The sequence below is a fragment of the Notolabrus celidotus genome, chromosome 2 (genome assembly GCF_009762535.1).
Source record: "Notolabrus celidotus isolate fNotCel1 chromosome 2, fNotCel1.pri, whole genome shotgun sequence".
In the NCBI taxonomy this organism is placed as follows: domain Eukaryota; kingdom Metazoa; phylum Chordata; class Actinopteri; order Labriformes; family Labridae; genus Notolabrus; species Notolabrus celidotus.
In genome coordinates, this window is record NC_048273.1 from 33,917,411 (window position 1) to 33,933,982 (window position 16,572).

Below are 16,572 nucleotides of genomic sequence, written 5' to 3' on the forward strand. Positions count from 1 at the left end.
TCTTTATTCTATGCAGACTGGCATGAGAGGAACATATGATTTATTAGTGACTTAATGGATACAGTTGGTAATCTTTTGAATTTTGAACAATTCTGTGGTAATCATAATTTCAACCCCCCCAGAATCTGATTTTATTAAACTCCACAAAGCACTTCCCCAACAATTTGTATTCCTAACAAAAATATAATGACACATCAAAGAAAAGCACCACAACTACCTTCAATTCAAGGATTGTCAGTTCTAGATAAAAAAAAATTAATAATAAATTGATAAGAAATAATCTTAATTAAATACTATTACCAGGGAAAAACAGAACATGATTGATATTTTACATAAATTTGACAAAAAATCAAAGGAAAAATTAAGAACGATTTATCTCACATTCCCTATACCACCAAAAGCAAAAGATACACACTTTAAAATTATGAACAGTATTTATCTTTCTAAAGAATTACTCGAACCCTTTAAATTTGAAGACAATTTATGCCCCCTTTGTGAAAATGAAGTGGAGTTGACGAACCATTCTTCTCATGCCAAACTGTGAAAACCTTCTGGACTGATACCCATGAATGGTTAAAAGTAGAAATTCAATCCATTCCCATTTCCTTTTCAATAAATGACTTAACATTTGGTTTGATATTAAAAATTTAAAGTGATGAAGTCTGCTGTAACATAATCCTGTGCCTCTCAAAATTCTTTATTCATAAAAACAGCACTATGAAATCTCCCCCCAAAGTTGTTGTTTTTCTAAATTAATTCCAAATACACCTAAAATCATTGAAAATAATGAAAGGACCAAAAGCTCTTCAAATATATGATTCCCTAAAATAATTCCTCACTGAATTGTAAAATTATGCCCTCTCCTTACTCAACTTATTCTATTATTTATTTTCTATGTATGTATAATTTTACCTTAAATTACCAACTGAAGCTGTATTGTTTCTGTGTCCTTAATGATTGTTTATGTATGATGCTCCTTCTGAATGTACCCATTGTTTTTTATTTATTTATATCTATAATAAAGTTGAAGAAAAAACCCCAACTTAAAATCAAATGGTTTTATTTTGAAAACGTGAACCGGAAGTGTTTCTGTCGGATTCCTTCCTTGGCTTGTAGCCTAGCATAAACAATGCAGGTACTGTTGTCTTCTTTTCCATGTGTTGCTAGTGAAAGTATGATGCTTTATTGTACATTTTGTATATTCTTTAGTTCATATTTATCGCTTACATATATAACATCTGGATTACTGATTTTGGTAGCTCTGTTGACCAGCCAAATGAGTAAAAGTTAGCATAACAACTAGCTCAGGTTAACCTTAAAGTGAAGTTCAACAAACATGCACCTCCTCACAGATGTTAGTGTTGTTTGATGTTTTCTTTATATATGTTTGAATGAATCCTGTTCTCTTCCACAGCAAAGAGAAGAGAAGCAGCTGGAGGCGTCTGTGGAGTCTCTCGCCTCTCGAGTCTCTCACGTCAAAAGCGCTCTGCACAGTTTCATCTACAAACTGGAAAATGAATACGAGAGATTAACATGGTGAGAAAACTCAAACTGGCAATTCTACACAAATACAAGTCTGTATCAGTTATTACCAACATGTACGCAAAAGTAATCACTTATAGATATGTAATAAGAGTGGATACTTAGGGGTCTCCACAGGACATATACACTATATTTTGAAGCAGGGGCGATTCTAGGGTCGGATGTTTAGGGGTGCTGAGCACCCAGAGAGCTGCCCGGCCAGGCAAGATACATTTCACTGTTTTGTACATTTCAATGGAATGTCATTCCCACATTTGTGAAATAAAAGTATAACACTTTTTGGGAAAGTCTGTGACTACACCATCAAATCTGATAAAGGTTATTTAAATGCTGAGCCACAGCAAAAGAGAAAGGGATTGGAATCATAAAAGAAACATATGGTAACCCTAACTTCTGGGGAAAGACAACTTACTTTGATACAGCAGCTCCTCAACATGTATATAAACAGTATGTTTATGGAGTAAACCAGCCCTACATAGTGAGTACCAAAAATACAAAAATCTGACATTGGAGTTATTTTTTGGACTTCCATTTGAAATGCAATGCACAACATGTAAACACATTAACAGAAGTGGACTTTTTCAATGTTTGACTCTGCCTTTTTCCTTGTCTGTATTATATAATTTGATAAGTTTTGTGTGCCACTATTCTCTGTTTGTTTTCTTACCTGGTTCTTCCTGATCTTGCACTCTCTCATCTCCTTCCCCTTTTTCATCTCTCCCTCTTTGGACTGACAATAATATACAAATAGATTGTATTCAACTAGATGAAAACTTACAGTCAGTGAGCTAGTTAGTAGCACCTTATCTTTAATATTAACACATGCACATGACACAACAACTAGCTTCTCTCATTCCAATTCAAACAGAGGACAGTGGTACTGTCTGACCACCTGTAACGTTTCCTAGCTAGACTAAAAGTCAGCTAACGCCTACCTAACAACATAAACAGTGACCTACGATTAAATGCAGCAAAATGAGGACTGGTAATGAGAATAATGTGTTGGTATTGAGTGGTAGAAGTTAAGAAATGTGCCACATATCCTGGTTTAAGCCAGGTACTTACAATACTACTGCTTATCACCCACTCTGTAAGGCAGTGCATTGCTCTGTGCAGATAGAGCGCTCAGAGCCCGACCTGGGGACAGGTGGGAGAGATAGGGTGGATCAAACCATTTTTGAGGGGGGGGGGTGGGGTGGTGGATGGAGCTGCTGTGTTTTAAAATATTACGTTTCAACCAAGTACTGTATGGTTTTGAAACTTTTCTAGCTTGTTCAAAAGGACATACAGTAAAAAAAATAATCTCTCAAATTTTAGGGGTGCTAGGATTCAGTTTAAGCACCCCCATAAATGGGCTAGAAATGCCTATGATTTGAAGTCATGGTAGATAAGGAAGATAAGGGCTTTTGAATTCTCCACAATCCTGCAGCAGAGTCCCAAATACTGTACTTAAAGTTTATTATCCAGATGAAGCATTTGTCTCTAAATGACTGCTGTTGGTAGGAATGGTGTAAAAACGTTACTTTTTTTCTGCTGGGTTTGGAGAAAAGGTCATAATACCCATCAGTACTCATCGGTAAGTGAAGTAATTTGAGACTATTGCAAAATCTCTGTGTTTTCCAATGCCTTTGTATCATGCAATGTTATTATTCCCCTCGTTCCTGTTATGACGGACCAATCATAGCTTATCTCCAATCCTCTGTCCTGACTGGTTAAGGGGCGTCCCCTACTACATCCTCTGATTGGTTATGAGTTTGGCACTATCATGACTGCACACGCCGATCTGTGTTGGGACCAAGCGGCAACCTCCGGTCTAAAAATATGAGTCCAATGCGGAAGTGCTAAAAACTGCAGTTCATCAAGGATCCGCTTGAGGCTGGCTCCAGAAGTACTGTAAACCACATACACACCAATTCAAAAAAACCGATCTTTACAGCAGAAATAAACATGTTTACAGCCTGGTACAAAAGACGAGTGTAGTCTGGATAGCTCATTTCTCGATCGGCTCACACTGTACGGGGGGTGAATCTTTTTCTAACGCGACAATTTCAAAGATATTTTGATTACGAGTCTTCCAATGAGAGGCACAGCTGACTGCGGGCTAGGAGGCTCAAAGCCTGCAATCACTCGGCAGCAGCAATATGGCTGCCGACGACGATTGGCATCCAAACAGCGCTTCAGAAACAGATGTGTGACGTCACAGATACTTCGTCAATACTTTATACAGTCTATGGTTGGGGGGCTAAGAGGAGATCTGGTTGGGCGGGATATTGTTGACATTCGAAGTCCCTCTCTCTGAACAGATGTTTACTCCGTGACCCATTATAGTAAAAATTATTGACAAAAATAGTAGCTAAACTTGAAAAAAAAAACCTTGAAAAAAGAAAATGTAATGAGTTTTCTGCCTTTCTTTTTGCCCGATGCCTCCTAAGTTTAGGGTTAGTGAACAGTTAATTATCAAAAGCATCAGTAGCAGTAGGTTCATTCATAAAGGCACAGGAAACACAGACACATGCTCATATTGGTAGGGTCATTTTCTGCAGACCAGCTAAATAAAGACACATTAAATCACTTTGAGGGACAGTGGGGGTCATGAGTCTTTGGCATCTATATTTTGGGGGTCGTGAGCTGAAAAGTTTGGGAACCCCTGCTTTAAATGTCAAGACTTAAGTCAATATCTCTGTTAAAATGATCAAGTTAACACCATTTGTTTATTTCAGAGGAACTTAATTACTTATCATGAAATGTCTCTGTTTAATTTAGAATATATTATGTCTTATAACAGTTTGATTGCTGTATTTTCTGTCTGTATTAGAGCTGTGCAACTGCAATACATTGGTGACATGTATGATACAGGCTACAGTTAAAGAAATGTGAAATGCATTTATGTCAAAGTGTATGACATAAGCCACCACATCCTTGAAATATTGAAGTTCATCTTTTTATGCAATTAAAACACTGATATCTGGACTTGTGATTACGAAGTAAATTTATTCCTACCTTCATATTAGGGATTGGTATCTCAGCAAAAGTAGGATTCAATATTTACTGGGAACTATTTGACTTTTAATGGAAACTTGCTCTCTCACAGTTGTGTAGACAAATGGTTTGTCAGTTTAACCTTTACCAAGCAACCTTTGTATTCAACCTCATTTTTGTTACATTTTTGATGAACATCCTCATCAAACTCTTTGACGGCTGACAAAGTCTCTGCAGTTTTCTCACAGAACCAACCCTGTTGTACCAGCACTTGGAATTAAGATAGATAGATAGAATAATGAGGTAATAAGATATTATGGTCACATGAACTGTTTGATTTTATATAAACTAAAATCATGACTCATCCCTACTTCACAGCCCCTCTTTTAGTGCAGGCTGAGGAAATCTAATAATGATGTCGGTATCACAAAAACTAGTGTATCAACTTTTTTTTACAACCCTAGTCTGTGTGATTGAAGACACTGAATTAACATACTCTGACTGGATGTTAACAAACAATATCTGAAAGGTCTGATTGCTCAATTAGATTCATAACGGTGTAAAATCAGTGCAGTTAAATATCTTCACCGCTGTGAAACCAGATGCTACAAATGATTCTCCTGTGATTGGTATTTTTCCTCACATGCTGTGATCTGTGTTTGTCTCATTCAGGCCCTCTGTGTTGGACAACTTTGCTCTTCTCTCTGGTCAGCTGAACACCATCAATAAACTTCTGAAGAATGAGAAAACGCCATCTTTTCGCAACCAGGTTATAATTCCGCTGCTCCTTTCTCCGGACCGAGATGAGGATTTAGCAGTGAGTATCAGAGCCGCTGAGTGATGTGTCTGCTGCTCTGAGACAATTTTAAATCAATCACACTGACTTCTTCCTGTCCCCTCACAGAAACTCACAGAGCAGCGCGTGCCAGTGTTCAGCCATGAGATTGTACCAGACTACTTGAGAACCAAGCCTGACCCAGAGGTGGAGGAGCAGGAGAAGCAGCTGAGTGTAGAGGCAGCACGGATTGGCCCGGATGTGGCACAGGTCAGTATGTTATAGACCGAGTGGATCAATGCTGTCTTAATTATGTACAGAAGGAGAAAGAAACATTTCCCTTACATTGCATACATCTGAGTATTTTGCATTAACACTGGGGTTGTGTTTTTATCAACAGAAACAGATCCAGACGTTAAATAAGTTGTGTTCTAATCTGCTGGAGAAGCTCAACAATCCTCGAGATGACAGAGATTCAGAAAGTTCAGGTACATTCCACTCACACTGTCCAGATAATCAATCACAAGTCGAGCCATAATCATGTTGACCATGTGACTGTTTTTCAGCGATACGTCAGAACAAACCGTCCTTCAACCCTGCTGACACCAACGCGCTGGTTGGAGCTGTTGCATTTGGAAAAGGGCTTTCCAAATGTCGGCCTCCCGGTCCGGTGGCTTCAGGTCATCCAGGGCAGGGGCCCATGATGAGTGGAGGTCCCACCTTACAGCAGGTTACTATTGGTGGGGGCTCAGGCCAGCAGGCAGGTATGGGAGGACCTGTGGCTCCACAGCAGCAAGGGCAGCCAGGTAGGAGACCTGGAGAGCTGGGTTAGTATTCCACACACAAACAGTGAGTGCTTGTTTGCAAAATACAACACGTGTTCATATTTTAAAACAAAGAAACGTTTGTCAAGATAAAAATGTTCTGCTCTTCATCTCCTGATTATGAAAGTATTTTGATAACTTCTGATTTAAAACTTCTCTATTTCAGGATATGGATGCGTTTAATAATTTTGAGTAGTTACATGAGCACTGAATGAAGGAATAGCTGATTGTTGGGTGTTTTTAAAATCCTTCCAGACACATCACACTGATACAGCAGTAATCGGTCACTCATTAGAAATTAAAAGCCTGTTCTACTTCACAGCTTTCTGGAATAAATTCAGGATTATGATACATTTATTATGACCCCCTGGTATGACTGACAATACTGCTGGAAACATAATAATCCAAGAGAGCTACTTACACAGTAGTAGTTCTCAAATAAATAACCATTGTGTGCTACATTTGAGAGATTACCAGGTTAGCATTGAAATTTGGCAAATATACAGCCTCTGTTATCATTTTACACAGTTATTTTAATTCCACTGTAATTCATCAGAGCATGTCTTTACATTTCCTTTATCAAAACTTGACCCCTGTGCTGCTGACGGTTTAGTTTGCTGATTTCTTTCTGTGTATCTGTTCAGCTTGGAACAGTAGCCTGTGTTTACATCAACATTTTTGGTGATATTTTCTCTTTTTTTCCTCCCCTCAGGTAAAATGCCAAGCAGCATCAAGACAAACATCAAATCTGCCTCCAGCGCAATGCATCCTTACCCCCGATGAGCCAATCCTTATTACTGTATTCAGAATGCGTTGCATATCAGAGACTCAATGACAACAATTTATAACGGAGAAATGTCCATTATGTGTTCTTTATAGAGTTTTTTTTGGAAGTGACCAGCCTTTGTTGTAGTTATTTCTCTGATGTCTTTTCCACTGATATGCTTAATTTCACATTAAAAATCATGTTACAAAAATGTTGATACTTGCAACCATGAGGCTTCATTTTCCATCTTGATATAATATTTGAGCAGTTCTGTTGCAGCCACCAGGGGGCAGTATGTCACCATTTATCAGCTGTGTGGAACTGTATTGTTTTCTCTTTTTTAAATAAAAGATGCATCTAAATGAGCAAGGTTAATTTTAGTTTGTAAAAAGTAATCTATGGATAAGATTAATGTTTTGTAACCCATCTCACTCTAGGAATGTTATTCTCTAAATTAGAAAATATATATTTTAATCCTTTGTAAGCAAACTATGTTTAAGGATTTTGCAAGTAGTTGAAACAGTTTTCCCTTTTTAAAAATCCCTTTGTCTTTACAAATCCAGGGATATGAAAAATGTTACCTTGCATGAGGAGTGTGTACAGTGCTTTTGACGTGGACGGGACAGTACCCATCAAATGACCATCTAACATTTCAGACGTGCACCATGATCTGATGTCTGTTAGTATTTCTGCCGGTTTCTCCCTCATGCCTTTCTTTGCCCATTTTGCTGCAGACCTAAAGGTGAGAGTAATGAGGGAGGACGTCGCTCTGTGTGGCCTGATAATGTCAAAGTGTTTAAGGGGGCAAATGAGGAAGTATCGGTGCTGACGTGTGAGGGGGGCCTCTCTCCACGCCGGCTCTCTCTGTCCACTCCAATCCCTGTCCTGCTGCACAGCACAGTGACCGCGCTGCTGTCACAGCAAGCAGGCCCATGGCTGACCTACATACACCCTCTGTCCCCAAACAGGCAGACGTCTCGCTGTGTCAGCCACCACGGTCAGACGCTCTGCTGAGACAGCTCAAAGCTGCGCAAGGTCAACCTTGCGTCCACAGATGAGCTCCAAATTATAAACAAAGACATAACGGGCATCATCCTGCAAACCTTAAGAACCAGAGAGGCTGAATTAACTTATCTGCAGAACTTTCCCCTAAAGTTAAAGGATTCATGCAGCGTTTGAAAGTCTGCTGTCCATTCGAAAGATAGCTGGAGTTTCACTCTTCAGTTGTGATTTCTGTTTTTCCAGCTGTCATACAATGGAATACCCAGACTTAAGACTTGACTGAGTTAATTTACCCATCAGTGAATGTTATTCCTTCACTTAAACAAAATGGAGCATATTGAATGCACGATGGCCATTTCCAGCCATTACAAGTATGTACTAGTTGAATTCCCTGATGTCCAATGATAAATGAATACTTTAATAAATGCCATTAAGAACTTAAAACCTACTCAAATCAATATTTAGACGCATTGAAAAAATAAAAAATTCTCATAAAATTGAAGGAAAATGAGGCACACATTATTTTTAGTAAATAGTCTGACAAACACAGAGACAATGGTTTGTTTCTACATTATTTTTCTAATGAAGTGATGACCCTCAGAGGAAGTTGCCCTGATTTGATTGCATCTCTTCTGTTAGCTGGGTCAACTGAAAACCAATTTGATTGTTTCAAATTACAGTTATCCACAAGGGATCGATGATATTACATGAAACTGATTGTCAGAGAATTTTGAAGCTGCATTTTTGTGGAACAGTTCGCTTGAATATTGGTTCAAATGTAACCTTGATGGTTCAGGCACTAAGAGACTGATGTGGTCTTTTCTAGATGAACAGGCACAATGACGTGAGATGTTTTAATTTTAGAGCATGTTGTTAGACATCATGTAGATCAGTTGTATCTAATAAGATGATCTCATTCATGAAAATTGTTTATGTTGATATGCTTCAGTGCTGCCAACATTCTGAGGTTATTCTGAGCAGAACACCTTCAAAGTATGCTGGTCTGCTAACTTTTTCTGCAGCTTTCAACTGAATTTCACACTCACCATTTCATTTGAATATTACTTCCAAGAAGAAAAATGAACCTTCAGAGTAAAATAAATGTTTCCTGTCATCTGAAAGTAAAAGCATTTGGTGCTTGCCATTTTTCTAGTAAATCAAAGTGAAATGGTTTATTCTTTTTTGGTCTGAAAAATATGACGAATGTGTGAATATTTTGTATAACTACTAAAAAATAGTGTGTCTACTTAATATATTAAAAACAGTCATATGGGGGTGCTGGTTCGGCTCAGTTAGTTGAGTAGGCACACCATGTACAGGGAACACAATCCTCATTACGCTGGTCAATGTTATTTATAGAGCACATTTCATTACAAGTAAGCTCAATGTGCTTTACATTAAAAACATAAAAAAAAAAAAAATTAAAAACCAAAACAATATATACATCCAACATACATCGAACACAGCAGCATACAGCAAACAAACACATGCAGCCAGTCACAACACTCATTAAATCATACGCTTGAGAAAATAAATATGTTGTGAGTCTTTTTTTAAAAAGTGGAGACGGTAGTGATGGACCTGAGGTCAGCAGGCAGTTTGTTCCAAAGAGAAGGACCACAGTAGCTGAAGGCTCCTTCACCAGACTTTGAGTGTACTCTGGGTACACTTAAAAGACTTCCACCTGCTGACCTAAGGATCCGGGTCAGGTTAGACACTGTGAGCAAGTCAGAGATGTACTGGGGAGCCGAACCATTGAGTGATTTATGGACTAGTAGTAGGATTGTGAAAGTGATTCTGTATTGAACGGGGAGCCAGTGAAGTGGCTCCCCACATCTCCCCACATTTCATATTCCTCTCAAGCATTGCTATAAAATAAAAGCAGAACATCCTTAAAAAAACAATCATATGACGCTCTGCAACTTTTAAATTTAAGAGTGAAAGTGAACAAAATAAAGAACTGTTCAGTTCATCGCTTCTTATGTTCCATGGACTTCCCCCCATGGTATTATAACTACTCCAGAAACTTCTTGATAATCTCAGTCCTTTAAGGACTGTAAGGGCAAGCAGTGATTTAAAATACTCTCCCTGGAGAGGCAGATCGAGTATAACGTCACACACTGTCACTGCCCCAACTCTGCTGTCAAAGCCACATCTGAGCATGGTGATAGTTATGTGTTTTCTGTATTATGCAACAAGAATATTAATCTACTCGGGAGTCCTTGTCATGTCAACTGTTGCATCTGCTGAGTATAACCGAGTGCTGCCCAACCGACACCTCATTACAGTTTGTGAAGCTTTATTGTGTTCTGACAAATATTTGCTCTGTTTTAAGAATCGGACCTTGTGGTATTTATGTCTATGACAAAAGTTTGTGTCCTGTCAAAATATGTCATTTTGCAGGAAAAACAAGGAAAGACGAACAATACATGAAGTAAACTACCAGGTCAGAACCCAAAACAACCAGCTGAAGGTGATGTAAAAAAGATTCAAACACAATCTGAGGTCACTAGCAAGGACCACACCATAAGTGGAATGCAATTTGACAATCATTTATTGATTTATTACTGATTTTATTGGACTAATGATTCTGCATTTCATGTCAGTTTCTTGCCACTGCTGATTTGGGGAAGCTTAGGGGGTCCGCTGTAGCTCCCAGACACGAGGATCCCCCTTAGGGCCCTACAAATACAAGGACAGAAACGGAATAGAGGGAGGGAGGGAAAGAGTGGTGCAGAATGTGAGAGTGAAAGGAGAAGAGAAGGATAGCTTTTGAATTTATATTAATGCTGGTAGAGGTGTGGACCTGCTCCTGAAACTTAACTATGCAGCATCATTAACTGACTTTTTCTCACCACATGAATAACGCTTAAACGCACCGTGTAACGCCCCAAACAAAACCAACCAGCTAAGCACCGCCAAGCTTTGCAGATTAGCAGGAGCTAGAATTCCTGTTTAACATGGTTCAGATACCTTAACGTATTATACAACAATGTTAAAACTTGTTCAATCATTCAGTTTATTTCTATTTTACCAAGTAATTTAAATTCATTTCCTGCGTCCTACATTGTTCAAAGTGTTCAGTTTGTGAGTGCTTTCGCTGTTGTTGTTGTTTTTGTTAATTAGTATTTTTTATTCATTTATGGAGCCTTGAATATGTGGAGATTATGATCCTCATTAAATGAAGGATTTACAACTGAAGAACTACAGCTGAAGCACAAAAACCTTCAAATGTTCAAGCCCTTAATCACACTCTTTAACCACAGAGATGAAAATAGTGACACCGTATAGAGCCATGCTATATGCTAACTTAGCCTACATTCGTGCAGGGGTTCCCAAACTTTTCAGCCCGTGACCCCAAAATATAGGTGCCAAAGACTCGTGACCCCCACTGTTCCTCAAAGTGATGTAATGTGGCTTCATTTAGCTGGTCTGCAGAAAATCAGCCTACCTATATAAGCATGTGTCTGTGTTTCCTGTGCGTTATGAATTAACCTACTGCTACTGATGCTCTTGATAATTAACTGAGTCATCTGACAACAAAAAAAGGCAGAAAACTCATTACATGTTCTATTTTCAAGTTTTTATTTCATCCTTATCTACTTTTTTTGTTGATATTCTTTCCTATAATGGGTCAAATGTATTATCTTTAGATAACTTAAAAAACAAACATTCTGGAAGACATCTCCCGTACCGCCATTTGTGTCTACGACCCCCCAGGGGGTCCCGACCCACAATTTGGGAACCCCTGCATTAGTGGATAAATTTCAAAGCTAAATTTAAATCAAATATTCAACTAAAAATTATTCATTTATTTATTAAACACATTATCAATCCAGGTATTCATGTTGTATCAAACTTGTATCTGAGCCTTGATTGTTAGCACAGTGCAGTCATTTATCAATATGCCTGTAAAGATTTCCTCTAATTCCACTGGAGATTATTAAAATCTCCTCAATGAGTCATAAAACCAAGGTTGCAACTTCTGTATATTTTACACAGATTTTTTAAAGATGTCTTTTATTCTCAAACCCTCCATAAAAAAGCTTTCCCCAAAACTTTACTGTTTCCATACATGTCTTTAAAAGACACCTGAAGTCCCTCACACCATGAGGGGTCAGCAGTGTTTCATAGTTTGGAGGCTGAAGCCTGACAATACACCCAATCTGTAAGAACACACATCTTAAACATCCCACAGTGCAGACATTTGAATATTAATTTGACTATTAATTCATACATAATTAATTTATGAATACATTTTTTAATCATGTTTGTGTTTTTTTTTATGTTTGTGTGAGAGTAAGAGAGGGAGAGGTATGGTATAGTCTCACAAGTGTACTCAGTCAGACTTTCAGCCACGCTGTACATTCTGGATAATGGGGAAAACTCAATATGACAGCTGCCTCCTAAATTACAATATACACCATATAGCAGGGAACACAGAGCAGGGGGAACTGGGCAGTTTTTGTTAACTGACACAAATCCATCTTGACAACATAATCAGCATTGCTATCTTATGAAAGGACAGGATTTCCCTCCAAAGCGACACACTGCGGTGACCAAATGTGTCAAATGACTTCATGTCCAGATATGCAGGAAAACATTTAGGAATATGAAAACACGGACACAAACTCAAAACAAATTAGCTCACAGCTGCATGAGAATTGACATGACTGATGTTGTTTTTGTTGCTGGGTGTGAGTGAGATAATTATTGCAACAGCAGTGTCCTTGATCATCAACGCAAAATATTGTTTTGTCTCATTTTTGATTCGTGTTTTGGAGAGATAACTTTCTTGTTTCTTTAATAAGAGCATCTCCTGGCACAGTTTTCAAGGATGTTTTTCCCCATAATTGAGGAACATGACAAGGTCCATATCTTGCTCATTATGGAAGCTTTGGGCAAATATAAAGAAACAGTTTACAGCCTTAAAACTCCCACACCCCAAAAAGCCTTAAATATTCTGCAGATTCTAATTCAAATGTTCCACGGTTGAAATAACTTGAAAGACTACAGTGACGTACGCCGATCTGTGAAATCTTCTCCAAACGTCTTCTTTATGAAAGTTGGGATCAGAGGAATTCATTAGTGATCTGTGGGTGGCATAGGCAATACGAGACTGAGGCTTTCCAGCGGCAAGTCTTTGCCAAACTGAACCGTTTCCAAATCTGAAATCTGCAACACTGACTGGAACACACCCACAGCCGCTAATTACTTGACCCTATTCCTGCAGAACTGTGTTTTTTTCAGAGTTATTTTGTGATTCATATGAGATCTATCAAGGGAAGAGGACTTGTTTCATCTTATTAATGCAGAGGGGTTTCCTTGAGACAAAGCCTCTCCATTAAGTCATGCCCTCAGTCCTCAGACCTTACATCGTCTGCTTCAGCGGCCCTTCCCTCAGGCACATGTGTGTAACCTTGGTGTGTGTCTGTTTGTGTGTATCATGCTGGCAGGCATTGACATAACTGATACACAGAATGTGTTGAGTATGAGGCCAGCCTTTTCATGAGCCTTGTTATTGTCATTGATATAATGTGAGCCCTGAGCCTCAAAGTGTGTGCCACATACATTGTGGTCTGGTTGAGGATGATTGATGTGAAACTCCAACAATGAGAAGACTTTGATGTACAAAACACTTGTGTCTTTTTCTCCTTTTACACCCAAGAGTGAGAGGTGGGATGTCTCTTTAAAGAGCATCAATAACACACTGTCCAGACAAAAATCTCAATTCACCAAGTCTGCTTCACTTGTTTTCAGATTTGATCAGGACTGACAAACTATAAAATGCATATATACAGGATATAATAAGATATGTTACACTGATATATGATACATTACGATATGACACGACAAGACAAGATACGATACAATGCGATACGATACAATGGGATAAGATGCGATACGATAGGATACAATGCGATATGATACAATGCGATACAATAAGATACGATACAAAGCGATACGATACAACACAACAGGATACAATGCGATATGATAAGAGAAGAGAAGATACGATACGATACAAAACAATGCTACTCAGTAGGATGTGAAAATAAGATGCCATTCTATACAATTAGGCACAATATACTTTGTTGTCCTCTGTGGAAGATTTTTCCCAAGTACTACATAAATTTACCAGTAAAAATCATTTATTATTGTAGCTTTAAATCAAAGCAGTCCCTCAGACTTAGTGGTTTGTAGAGCTTCCATGGATCATACATTTAGCTGTGTCATAATATCTGACAAAATACAATGATAGGATACACTGAGATCAGACTGAGTTCTGTCTGTAAGATGGGACTGGATCTTATCCTGACTTGATGGTGGATCTTTGTTAATAATATAACATAGAGTACGATCTAGACCTGCTATGTTTGTAAAAGTGTCTTGAGATATAAAAATAAAGATTAATTAATGGATTGATTGTATATAGGATACATTAAGATACAATGTGGTACAATGTGACATGATTATATTCAATAACCTAAAAAAAGTCATCAACCAATTTTATTTTTAATTCAACAGTGTTTCATAAAATTAAAATAAAACATGTAATAATTAATGCATTTTTTTAAATACATTTTTTTATATTTTATCAATTATAATAGAACAGCAGAGTGTCAGGAAATATGGCGCCAGAGTGAGATCACATGCAGCAAGGGTCAAAGGTTGAAACTGAACTTGTGATGAGGACTACAACTGTTATACAATAGGCGCTGCTCTACAAGCAAAGTTAAACTGGCAGTCATTTATTGCCATCTTTATCCACATCGTTACTGTTGTAATGGAAACTTCAGAACTATGACTTTGACCCAAACTATAAAACCCACCGGCTGCCTGGGAGCTACAAAAACTTTCAGAGCGTCACTAGTATCCCCTCAGAGTTATTTTTCATAGAGCTGAATTGATGTTAAACAAAGATTTCTTTTCTTTTAGCTCAGTTTTTTGATCCACACCAACTTTTTTTTTAATCCAACACCAAATATCTGCTTCTTCAGCTCCTTAACACTTCACCTTATTAACCAGCTGGTTTCTAGGTTTGTTCTGCTGCTGTTTGATGCTGGGCAGTGCAGCAATAAAGATGCAGTAGAGCTTTTACTCTACAAAGCTGCAGCCTGTGCCAAGAAACTCACAGGCTCATGAGAGCAGATAGCGTAAATCTAAACATTCACATGGACTTTTGAAGGCTGTGAAAGCAAAATGATGAGTTTAGAAAAGCCAAAATACAGAGTAGAGATTTGGGGAACGGAGGTATTGGTTTTTTTTTCTATATTTGTTGTCACATGGGTGAAATGAGTAAAGCTACAGATTTCCCTCAGAGATAAATGGGGCAAGCACAAATGTTTTACTGGAGATTTTTTATTTGAGCGAACTCCTGAAATTCCTCCTTTGAACATTATTTCAACTGTTATCATAACCCAGCAAGCACTGACCGAGTTGAAAAGTGAAGTTTGTTTTTTTAGACATCAAACATTTCAGTGTGGACCAGTTGCTACGTTTGTAATTCTGAAAAATTCTGTTGAAAACAGGTTTGGATCCTTGACATGTGAAACCTTCACTTTTTTTTTAACCCAAATTTAGCTTGCTTTAAACCAAAACCAAAGGCATCTTTTGACTTGCAGATCATAAAATCTGTGAATTCTGGGGAAAGCTTGCACTCCTAGCAGAAGATCAAAATATTACCACCTACCAACTTCTCATTTTTGTTTTTCAAAGCGAGTAAAAGCGAGCTGAGTTTAAGAGAGAACAATTTTTTAAGAAATGTCAGAAAAAGGTAATAGTGTGGATAATGATCAGAATAGTCCTTTTAAAACCTCACATAGCATTCATCATAGCGTAACACCTTATCCAGCCCATTTGTGAAAGAAATCAGGAATTCAAAAGAACATACACTGATTTTTTCCCCAGAATGGGATTTATACCTTTTCAGCATGTAATGACTGAATCAGCCTCACAATGCCTTTTGGTTTGCAGGAGCACATGAATAAATTACACACGTCCAGCACTTCTTGCCTTTCATTCCTTACACAGTGGCTAAAAAAAGCCCTTTGATAGAAACAAGGAGGCTTCTCCATGTAATTACACTTGATCATGTTTGCATATGTCACTCCCACAGTCTCTGTCACGCTCTGTGATTTTGGATGCTCCTGGGAACCTTTTTTTTCTAATCCACAAGTTAATGTTTCAAGCATTTTCCCTCCTGTTTTCTTTTTTCTCAGGAACTGATGAATCGAAGGAGCAGAATCAGACATCCTGTCTGGTTTATCTGGAGGAGAGAGATAAGTGTGGATTCCGCCTCTTTCAGGGAACGCACATTAACCATGCCTCGGAGGGAACGCTGGGTGTTGGGAAGGGGGGTGGGGGGTGTCTGTCTGCCGGGAGCGCACAGCTTTCACTCACTTCGAAAACTGTGAAAATGTCCCCTTCACACCCTCGTCAGCGCGGCCAAGCTCCGGCGCTATGTTAGTGTTGATAAAATGCCTGCGTGCAGTTGCATAGTTGGAAGTGAGATGTGCAATGTTATCCAGAGGTGTTGGACTGACAAGTCAACAACGTGTAAACTTGTATCCTACAGTGACTCCTGACCCTGACCCTGTTACAAAAGTCTGGAGGAGAAACCACACACAAGTTTGAGATGAAATGCAGCTGTGTATTTGTAGAAAACTTGACCAAAGCACGTT

At 38.4% G+C, this 16,572-nt stretch overlaps 1 protein-coding gene across 2 annotated transcripts; it reads left to right on the top strand.

Moving 5' to 3' along the window:
• Nucleotides 1–1,051: 1,051 nt before the first annotated feature.
• On the top strand, nt 1,052–7,112 carry med8 (mediator complex subunit 8). 2 transcript variants are annotated; one of them, XM_034677191.1, is made up of 7 exons: nt 1,052–1,135; nt 1,415–1,536; nt 5,194–5,338; nt 5,426–5,566; nt 5,697–5,784; nt 5,863–6,123; nt 6,833–7,112. In XM_034677191.1, exons 1-7 carry the CDS (start codon nt 1,130–1,132, stop codon nt 6,901–6,903), a joined length of 834 nt encoding a protein of 277 aa, XP_034533082.1. In that variant the 5' UTR covers nt 1,052–1,129; the 3' UTR covers nt 6,904–7,112. The 2 variants fall into 2 exon arrangements, with proteins under 2 accessions (XP_034533082.1, XP_034533087.1); XM_034677196.1 differs by having other exon boundaries at nt 5,863–6,102.
• Nucleotides 7,113–16,572: the final 9,460 nt, after the last annotated feature.